The sequence below is a fragment of the Archocentrus centrarchus genome, chromosome 4 (assembly GCF_007364275.1).
Source record: "Archocentrus centrarchus isolate MPI-CPG fArcCen1 chromosome 4, fArcCen1, whole genome shotgun sequence".
NCBI lineage: Eukaryota > Metazoa > Chordata > Actinopteri > Cichliformes > Cichlidae > Archocentrus > Archocentrus centrarchus.
Window position 1 is genome coordinate 4,068,194 of NC_044349.1, and position 11,359 is coordinate 4,079,552.

Below are 11,359 nucleotides of genomic sequence, written 5' to 3' on the forward strand. Positions count from 1 at the left end.
ATAAATATGAAATGACTACAAAATTAAAATCTAAAGAGCATGTAGAGGCTTATCTGAGCAAACCCATGACATCTGTCTCCTCAGGGTCCTGTTTTTAATGTTATAACATACGGTATAGTTAACTATAATCTATGTTTGTTGCTGCATGACGTGGTACTCCTGGTTAAAACTGACCAAAACCATACTGCGAAGTATATGTGGGGTGAAGTCAAATATCCCGCTGCCCACCCTTCTTTTTGGTCCCCTGTGTATGTCCACTGAGAAAAACTCACCCACTGAGAAAAGCTTCTGCAAAGAAACGCTGCAGCGGAAGTCGTGGTTCAGTAAGTAAAAGCACTTAAAGTAATCCATCCATCCATCCATCCATCCATCCTCTTCTGCTTATCCACGTCAGGGTCACAGACTAAGGGATACACGAATTACCAGAATAAGGATCATCATGATGAACATCAGCACAAATCAATTACAGAGAATTAAAAATGCATGTTATTTAACCACCACATCAATTTTAAAAACTTTAATTAAACTACATATTACAAATGACAAATGGTGTAGCAAATTCATTTTCTGCAATACTCACATTTAGTTTGAAAGAAAAGATTAAAATATACTTAAAGATTTGCTTAGATTCAGCATAAAGAAGGGCAGTTTTGTTGTAGATATTATATATGATGGTTAAAGATGAGCTTTCCATCCTCATAGGAATGTTTAACCATTTTAATCTACAAAGGTCATTAAACACCGAAGTTAAGGATAATTAAGGATGTCATGCTTGTACCTGTAGCTCAGGCTAACTTTGTACCTTACTGTAGAGATTCAATCAATCAATCTCTCTCTCTCTCTCTCACACACACACACACACACACACACACACACACACACACAAACACCTTTACTCAAGTGAAAGTGAAAAAGTACAGGCTCTGAAAGGTACTCAAAGTAAGGAAGTAAAAGTAGCTCTTTGGACAATGTTTCTATTTTTGTGCAAAGAAAAGTGAAACTTGTGCTATATTAATGTAATAATAAAAAATATTAGTACATGAGAATACAAATATTAGTGCAAATTAAATTCTAATTTTAATGACTGTACTCAGCTTGAATCTCTTGTGCAGGTCACACACAGTGAAAGCGAATTAAAAGCAGCTCCATCCTCTGTTGCCTGCATTGTGGAGGACGGCTCTGCCTCAGAACACAAAAATGAGTATAATCGGGGTTAAAGTAGATTTGGCAGATTTGGAACCCTGAGATCACCTGGAGTGGCTCAGCGTGGGGAAAAGAAACAACTTTCTATTGTGAGCTCCAGCAGATTTTCTTTGTGTGCAGGCTCAGATCAGCTGAGCTGTGCTGCTGCTGCTGCTCTTTGTGGATGAACTGAATTTAACAAGATGTAAGCAGATGTTTGGCTTCTTTCCATCCCCTACAGTATACTGTTGATGCTATCTGATACTAGACAGCACACAGTTGGTATAAAGGTTGAATTGAGTGAATGAATCTCAGCGTCATCAGCTTAAATTCAAACTCATCTCTGCTACACTTTATGTAACTGACCATGAACACCAAACTGCAGTATTTTCATGCAACCTTTTTTCATGCAACCTAGTTCAGTTTGTTCTGCAGGACCTTTCACAATATGAAAAAACATAACTTCACATTATCCAATAAATGAGGAAATGTAAGCTTTAAATTTCCGGTTTATCAGATGTCACTGAGCAGTCCTTCCCTTTAAATCCAACCTCTCTGCTTCCTCTTCCTTCCATCTTTCTCCATCTCTGGGTGAACTTCTCTCATTCTGGGAAACAGCAGCTGCACATTTAGCTCGCAGACACACCGCGTGACAAACTGCACACAAGCAGTTTGTGTGTTTGCTGAAATCACCTGTCATTTTATGCTCGCTCCTCTTCAGTAGCGCTAATTAGATGCTGAAATAACACCTGCCTGCTTTAACCCCTCAGTAAGGCGCTATAAATTATACTTAAACTATGTTTTTGCCTCTTACATCTCATTGTAAGCCCCGGTGACGGAGGATACACCAACACGATTGGCCTTTATGCGTTACTGTTCTCTCCATTTAGGCTCGAACCGCTTTGATGGAAAATACCTCCCCTCATAAATCTAAAGTAACGAACCTGTTTTGAAAATATAAGGAGTAGAAAGTACAGATATTTGTGTTAAAATGAAAAAGTACTCAAGTAAAGTACAGATACCTGAGAAAATAGAGGAAACATTCCGCTCACCTGTTTGGATTTACTGCAGGTATTTTCAGCCTTTGGCGCAGCTAAACTCAGACGGACAGAGAAGCGGAAACTCGTTAAACGGCGTCAAACATCAAAAAACTCACATAGAAATGAACGAAGTCTATCAGCTCCTGCGCGAACTGCTCAGCTGGCAACACCTGCGACGTTTCCCAACATTTCATTTAGTCTTCTAAAAGTTATTAAATGACGTAATTCCCCTCTAATCTGACCTGAAGGAGCTGTCAAAGCATTTTGGTGCAGAAATATACATGAATGAAATATTCAATTTACAATTTCACTCACATGAAGAGAGAAGCATTTATGCTGCTTAAAAACAAGCCTACAGTATTTTAGGTTTTCCGCAAATAAATGTGAGAAAAGATGAGAGCTGACGTGATAAAAAAAAAGGACTACAGTTTAAAATGAAACACATAAAGCGTGTGGGTTATTTGATTTTCCTTCATAGTAATAAGTAGGCTACTTCAGTTCGTGTGTTCGGTCACTGAAATATCGGAGACACAAACTTGACAGTTTTCACAAGTAAAACAACCTTTATGGTCCGCGTACTGGGTTCACGGCGGCGGCGCCGACGGCTGTGGAGTCGTGACAGAGGAGGAAAGAGGAAAACACGATTCCCGCAGCTGGGGGGGGAGGGGGGTAGGCGGACCCCGGACCCTGCAGGTCCCTGGGGGGCTACTTCCTGGGACCCTGAGTTTAACGACTTTAATGGGACTGTCTTTATGAAAGCGGGCTCCAAGGACGCGTCACGACACTGGGGAGGGGGTGGGGGGCCCAGTGGATATAAAAAGAGGCGACTGGGATGGAAGCTCCAGCTGAGCCGAGCGAAACTCACCGGAGCCCGGACTGTCTGCTGAAGCCCGATCATCCGCCAGAGTCCTTCAGTTCTGCTGCTGCAGGAAACATGCTGCACGAAGATGCCCATCACCTCCACACCTTCAACAGGTGAGAAAAACCATAACGTTATAATTATTATGCTTTATTTGCTTCATAACGTCACTGGTATCTCCATTTTAATCTGTTTATAATTATGTGAGTTTCTACAGTTCAGGCTAAACTTTTGCAGAGATCCACCTGCTGCAGAAAAGCAGCACCAGGCAGTACTTTTATTTTCCTACTGACTAACCTGTTTGTTTGTTTGTGTATGTGTGTGTGTGTGTGTGTGTGTGTGTGTGCAGTGATCCAGATCCATGCATCACCTTGAAGCACAGAGCAGCTCCATATGAGAGGAACCTCACTGATGGTGAGTTCAGTGCATCACATGATATGAAGGCTGGTGCTGCATGTTACCTTTACACTGTGCTCTTTTAAAGCTTTCACACAACACAAACTGTAGCAACATTAGATTAAATTTATTTCAAAGATTAAGAATAATAATCAATCCATCCATCCATCCATCAATTTACAATTTATTTTTGTCACTTTAAACAGTCTTTCTTCCTAAATGAGGTCAACAGTTTGTGCATCAAAATATTTTTTGAAAACTCAGTTGGAGTTGAGCTGGCCCTGTACAGCTACTTTGTAACCAACCTGACATCCTTAGATCTGTTTCTCTGGTCTCCAGCTGACCCTTCTTTCCTCTCCCCTCAGGTTCCCGTCCTCGGGTGGGCCGTCGGGTCTTCACCAATAGTCGAGAACGATGGCGGCAGCAGAACGTCAACGGTGCATTCGCAGAGCTGCGACGTCTCATACCCACCCACCCTCCAGATAGGAAGCTCAGCAAGAACGAGATCCTGCGCCTTGCTCTCAAGTACATCAACTTTCTGGACCATATACTGACTGAACAAGACCTCATGGGGGGCCTCCGGAGACAGGCTGGGAGGCTGGAGAAAGAGGAGGAGGAGAAAAACACACTGCAAGAGGTGCCATCACCAAACTCTAGCTGTGAGAGTTCAGCAGAGGGAGACTGTGATGGGCTGAGGGGGGAGCAGAGTCAGCTGCAGTACCTCCACTTCAGCAGGTACAGCTGAGCAGATCCGGCAAAGATCAGGAGTCAGACTGGTTCATCATTCCAGATGTGAAAGCTCCTGCAGTCTCGGGTCAGACTGATGCTCATGTGCTCCAGTTCTTAGTTTTGATTTTTATTTGAAAGGCTGTTTGCTGTCAGTCAGCTGATTCAGCTTCAAACACAAAGACCTGAACAGAGAAAAACAGCAAACCTGAGGCACAGAAACCTTCATCATGTCCAGCCTTTTTGCCAGGTGACTCAAACTCATTTCTGAATCATTTTAGAAAATCAAGGATGATAGATGAGGCTTCATGCAGCAGACAGATGAATTACTGACCTTCATGGATAAAGGATTGTAAGTCAGAAATTTTGGCATTATCGGTTTTATATTGCAAATATTTTATAACTGATGCTACTCTTCCCCAGTGAAGCATACAGAATAACTGTGGATTTGAAAACTCTTAATACATGGTTGTGTTGTTAGTCTAGCCAAATAAAAGTACTGTAAGTTTTTGAAAGCTTACGGTGTCTCAGTCACAGTGACTGAGCCTGAGAGCAGGAGAAAAGTTCACGTGATATTTCACACTCATCAGCAAAGTCATAAATGAATCATCAGATGTGTGCTTTCCGTGTTGTGTGTGTTTGTTGTGTTTGATATTCAGGCTGACGTTCTGCCATCCAGCAGAAGAACCAGTAACCAGATTGAGGTTCTTTCATGTTAAAGGAACCTTTGGTGATTTTAATGTTCATAAAAATGTCTTTTTGTCCACTGATTAAATCTGTGATGATGCACAGATGTGATGCTGTTATCTGAGTACAGATAAATAAAGGAAATACACACCAACTGATGCCTTTTTTATTCATGTCTGCCGGCCTGAGGATGTAATGATGTTAGAAAATCCCAACTTTTCATTTATTTTTCTCTAAATTTGCACTTGATTGACTGCTTCAAGATTTAATGAAGAGCTGCAATAATGATGCTGTCAAGTACTCAGGAACAAGGAGAATTTAACAATGTTAGAACAGCAATATGTTTTAATAAGGGGACTATCAGCCCTGCAGAGATAAACTTCATTACAGGACAGATTCCCCCCTTTTTTTTGTAGTCTGATCTAACCAAACATTAAACTCTGGTACTAAAAAAAATGAAGCCAATGCTGAAGTGTCAAAAACATCCTTGAATGGCCACTTAAGGCTGACTTGCAAAGTGACTCAGTCTCCACAGACTCCCAAATGCACAAATTTTACAGCTGAATTTAATAAACTTACAGTCTGTTACAAAATGGTTTTGGTCTCTATAGCTAATTTCCCACTGTGTAACAACTGTACAGGTGGCTGAATTAATAACTCAAGAATTAAAGTTTATTAAGGCATAAAGTTGGGAACCACTTTCTTTGACAGACAGATGCCAACACAAGCAGCTGTAGGTGCTAGCTATGCTTTACCTCAGCTAATTGGAGTCAGTGAACTGGACCTCTCAACAATGCTCAGGTGTGTCTGTGAGATGCTCCCATACATTCTATGCTAACACTCAGCCATCTAAATCATTGAGTTCAGGTGTTCCAGTCACTTCCATGGCCGCAGGTGTATAAACCATGAACCTAGGCATGCAGACTGCTTCTGCAAACATTAGTGGAAGAATGGGTCGCTCTCAGGAGCTCAGTGAATTCCAGCATGGTACCGTGATAGGATGATACCTGTGCAACAAGTCCAGTCATGAAATTGCCTCACTACTAAATATTCCACAGTCAGCTGTTTGTGGGATTATAACAAAATAGAAGTGATTGAGAATGACAGCAACTCAGCTGCAAAGTGGTAGGCCATGTAAAAGTGGGGTCCGCAGATGCTGAGGGTTATAGTGCACAGAGGTCCCCAACTTTCTACAGAGTCGATCTCTATAGACGTCCAAACTTCATGTGGCCTTCAGCTCAAGAACAGTGTGTAGAGAGCTTTATGGAATGGGTTTCCATGGCCGAGCAGCTGCATGCAAGCCTTACATCACCAAGCACAATGTGAAGCATGCCGCCACTGGACTCTGGAGCAGTGGAGCGGTGTTCTCTGGAGTGACTTGACTGGCCTGCACAGAGTCCTGACCTAAACCTGATAGAACACCTTTGGGATGAATTAGAGTGGAGACTGTGAGCCAGGCCTTCAGATGTGCTTCTGGAAGAATGGTCAAAAATTCCCATAAACACTCCTAAACCTGTGGAAAGCCTTCCCAGAAGAGTTGAAGCTGTTATATCTGCAAAGGGTGGGCTGACATCATATTAAACCCTCTGGATTAAGAATAGGATGTTACTCAAATTCATATACTTGTGAAGGGAGAGGAGCGCATCGCTTCCCCACCCCCCCCAGAAACACAGAAATTAGTGGGGCTTGGCTATAACCCCTTTGGTCACGATTCAGGAATTTTGGTGGAAAAAAGTTCCCCTTCTGCCTGCGCAATCTTTTTAGGTATGAGATGTCATAATATGAATATTACAGTACAACATATATAACTATAGAAAGTGATGTACACAACTGTGAAGGGGATAAACATTCAATAAGAGGAACGAGCACAAGTTTGAGAGTTTTGTCGCTGCGCTCACAGCTCTGAATCATCCGCCCAATATGCCAATTGTGTGCTTGATCTGATAACACCCCCCCCTCTCATTCCAAATACATGAACACCCCCAGAAACAACTGTCACTAACTGCGTTAGTTTAGCACAATTTGCACTAAACTGCACTCCACAAACTTTAGTAAATCACGTTGCGCGATTCATTTAAATATTTAAAGACCTCCATTCTGCAGCATATTTAGAGCTGAACATCATCTTCTGTTTGTTGTTTGTAAACAATACTTTTAAAGTGCATTAAGCCTCGTGCTTCCGTTGTTTGTTGTACTGTAAAATATGATGTTACTGTGATTACATTTTTCCTAAATTAGGTTAAAATGCCAAATTCACAAAATTAATTTGTCAGACTTTGTTGCAGCGTTGGTACTGCTCCAACACAGCAAAACACCTGAGCTCTCTGTGGAGGGGTGGGGGTGGGTGATGGGGCGGAGTAGACTGTCACTGTAACAAGCACATGATGAGTTGAGGAGATGACTGATAAACATCTCACCCAATGAGATGGCCCTGTGGGAGACGGCAAGAACAACAGCACGACTCAGAGGAGCAGAGGGGCGTGTTTCAATTAGAGAGAGTTTGTGTGTGTGTGTGTGTGTGTGTGTGTGTGTGTGTGTGTGTGTGTGTGTGTGTGTGTGTGTGTGTGTGTGTGTGTGTGTGTTTGTGTGTGTGTGTGTCAGAGAGATACAGGCTCATCCTGAGTTCCCACCACCGTCTCTGTTTGGCTTTCTCCTGAATATCCAGCAGGGTGAAGGTCAGGTGGCTGTGGAGGAAAGCCCCCTTTCATAGCTCTGAGGTCATTAATCTGCTCCAGGATGAATCCTTCTCCAGAGGGTAGAGCACAGCTCTCAAGGATGGACTGCATCACCTCCTTTGGAGTGGAGTCACAGCAGAGAATAATTAAGAGTTCTCTGAATCATTCAGACCTGCACTTTTTGTCCACTTCAGTCGGACTCTGGTTTGTTTCAGTCTTTGTTTGGGCCGATATGAAAACCTTAGTCTTACTCGTGTAAGGACCAAATTAGCTGCACTCGGTAAACCCAGTGTGTGTGTTGGGATTCTGATCCAACCTTGATCTAAACCAAGTACCTGGTGTACTCTGCAATTTTAAGCTAAACAGCTCACATGTAAATAGACATAAAAATGCCTTCTTACTCAGAAGGTTCATATAACATGCCAAATTATTATTCTGCTTTTTGCTGTTCTTTGGAAGAAGAACAGCAAAAAGCAAAACAAACCCAAAACAAACCCAAATCATCACTCCTAAACCACCCAGCTTGACAGTTGGTTTAAGGAGTTTGTGCTGATATGCTGTATTTGCTTTTCACCAAAACTTGGCCCTTTGCATTATAGCTAAACATCTCCACTTTGGTCTCGTCCATCGGAAGGACACTGTTCCATTAGTATTGTGGTTTGTTTAGATGCTGCCAAGAGGCTTTCTCATTGCAACCTTTCCAAACAAGCCATACTTGTTCCATCCTCTTTCTAATTGTCCCTTCATGAACTTTAACATATAACATGCTAACTGAAACCTGCTATATTGGTCTTTTTATAGTGTGTTGACTATTATCAACCTAAAAAGGGTTTTAGAGCTCTTTGCTCTGCCCTCTTAAAAACCTTTGATCCAGCTTTGAGCTGGCCCCGAGACTGCCTCTCGATGCACAGAAAAACAATATTACATCTAACAATATTACATCTAAGTATCTACTGATGTCATGTTTCCAACTGCTACAATGTCTGCTGGAAACTGGAGGTGCAGCAATATTTCTAACAGGTGAACAATAGCTGCAGGTTGATTTAGTTCAAATTAGTGACGATCTTCAGTGGATTTATTGACACCTGATCAGATAAACTGCGTGAAAACAGAGAGACTAAGGTGGGAAACAAGGATGAGCCAGCATCTCACACACACACACACACACACACACACACACACACACACACACACACACACACACACACACACACACACTCGACTTTCTCTAATTGAAACACGCCCCTCTGCTCCTCTGGGACCTGTTGAGTTGTGCGGTTGTTATTGTCGACTCTCCTGGGGCCATCTGATTGGCTGAGATGTTTATCAGTCTTCGGCACCACGCCCACTCATCATTAGCTGGTTACAGTGGCAGTTCAGCCACCAGAACGTGACCTCGTAACCCTCATATCAGCAGTCACACTGCTATCTGTGATCCTGACAGGCCGTAATGTGGGAAAAGTCGCCACTGACAGTCACACAGGAGCTTCCTGTTTTATTACCTCTGAATTAGACGTGTTTAATATGTTTACTAACAAACAGCAACAGGTGGAAAAACAAGGAGAGAAAATTCTTTCAGCTGACAAATAAAAAATGAATTTCTGTATGTGTGTGAGGATTTGTGTGTAATTTGTTCTGGTCAATTTGTTTATTCATCGAAGTGCATTAATTTAATTTTTATGTTTCTATAGTGGTATGTGCCAGGGCTTTAATGTGAAAATATAATTATTGTTGTCATCTATGAATTTTCCCATTTATTGTTTTACAAAAAAAAGGCAGAAAAAATAGTAAAGCCCATTATTATTTTTTATTTAGGTGCCAAATTACAGTTATTTCTTGTAACCCTTTCCTGAACAGAAAAAAAATAGTTGGTGTAGTTGAATTTTAAGCTTGATTAATTTCTGACTCAGGGAAGTCCAGTCTGTGTGCTGAAACTGGGGCATAAAAATATGAATTCAGTTTCTTACTTATATAAATAAGTATTCACTCGTCTGCCTTCACCCATATATGAACTTGAGTAACATCCATTCTTAATCCAGAGGGTTTAATATGATGTCGGCCCACCCTCTGCAGCTGTAACATCTTCAACTCTTCTGGGAAGGCTTTCCACAGGTTTAGGAGTGTTTATGGGAATTTCTGACCATTCTTCCAGAAGCACATCTGTGAGGTCAGACACTGACGTTGGAGAGAAGGCCTGGCTCAGAGTCTCCGCTCTAATCCATCCCAAAGGTGTTCTATCAGGCTGAGGTCAGGACTCTGTGCAGGCCAGTCAAGTTCTTCCACACCAAACTGGCTCATCCATGTCTTTATGGAGCTGCTTTGTGCACTGGTGGGCAGTCATGCTGGAACAGGAAGGGGCCATCCCCTTGGAGAACTCGAAGCTTCACCCACAGGCAGGGGTGGGCTGGGGTTGAAATTCAGCCCGGGGGCTTGGTTTGGAGAGGCATTTTATCCAATCGTACAAAGGACAAACCATAATTTTAAAATAAGAGAACTTTATTTGCAGTATAAAAACACTGTTTTTTCAGCAGCATTAAAACAACTGTGTGTCTGCAGCCTCATATATTTTAGCTTAACTTAGCAACTATGAATGTTTTGTAAGATAAATCCTTTTGCATTCAGTGTTCCCTGTATGGGAAGCCTTTTACTTGCTTGATTTTATGTATTTGCTCTATTACGAAAGCAGGCATTCTTACTTTTATTTATTATTTTAATCAAACTTTTACTTTTTAATTTAACATAAAAATAAATGAACAAAACACTGCAAACAAATCTACCAAACAGATAATAAACAGATAATAATAATTTGTTATATATTATATATTTTTAAGCTGCAGCAGGATGCAGAGTGGAGCCACTGACAGTGAAAGCTGAGCAGCAAATGGGGGGGTTTGCCCCCAGCCCCCTTAGCTGGTGTCTCGCCCTTCACCTCTCCTATGGTGTGCTGGCTGGGCTGTTGTGTTTGTAGCCCCTCCTGATGAAAACAGCTCTCAGTGAAGAGCCAGCTCTTAGAGCCGAAACGTTCGCGACCGACCATCACTGTCTGCACCTGTGACTGCGAGAGCTGCAGTGAGCGCTGCTGTGCTTAATTGGGTAAAAACAAAAATTCTGATCACTGGCCGGTCCGGCCTAGAAATGACCGGCCGTTCGGGAAACCTCCCAATGGCCACCACGCCCCTGCCCACAGGTTTTCTATAGGATTGAGATCTGGAGACTGGATAGACCTCTCCATGACCTTAATGTGCGTCTTCTTTAGGCACTCCTTTGTTGCCTTGGTGGTACGTTTTGGGTCATTGCCACCATCCATGAACCATCTTCAGTGTTCTGGCTGAGGGAAAGCACATGGTCCTATCCAATGGCCCCTCAGTGTAATGAAATTGTCCTCCACCCTCAACAGAAAAACAGTCCTCATAATGTTTCCACCTCCATGCATGACTGTGGGGATGGTCTTTTTCAACATTTTGTATAGTATTTTTATTACCCTTTTTATTGTGTATTTAAAACATTTTTTCAAATATTATAGAGGGAGTTTTGGCACCTTTACTAATGTTGTTAATAATCTCATATTTTATCAATATTTTTTATCTTTTCAAATATTTTAGTATTCTCTCAGATATTTTACAAATATTTTTTTAGACATTCATTAATATTCTTCTCATGTTATCAATATTTCTCTGATATTTTAAATATAAATATATGTTTGCTCTTCAGGAAACCTGACAGTGACTTTCTCTACTGTATTACAATATTTGAAATATAATCTAGTGGATACTATAATAGATCATTTTGTATTA

General features: G+C 41.6%; 1 protein-coding gene across 1 annotated transcript; it reads left to right on the plus strand.

Moving 5' to 3' along the window:
• The first annotated feature begins 3,075 nt into the window (after nt 1-3,075).
• Nucleotides 3,076-4,532, plus strand: LOC115779568 (T-cell acute lymphocytic leukemia protein 1 homolog). Its single transcript, XM_030728309.1, has 3 exons — nt 3,076-3,197; nt 3,431-3,495; nt 3,843-4,532. The coding sequence occupies exons 1-3, from the start codon at nt 3,157-3,159 to the stop codon at nt 4,220-4,222; spliced, it is 486 nt and encodes a 161-aa protein (XP_030584169.1). The 5' UTR covers nt 3,076-3,156; the 3' UTR covers nt 4,223-4,532.
• The last annotated feature ends 6,827 nt before the right edge of the window (nt 4,533-11,359 follow it).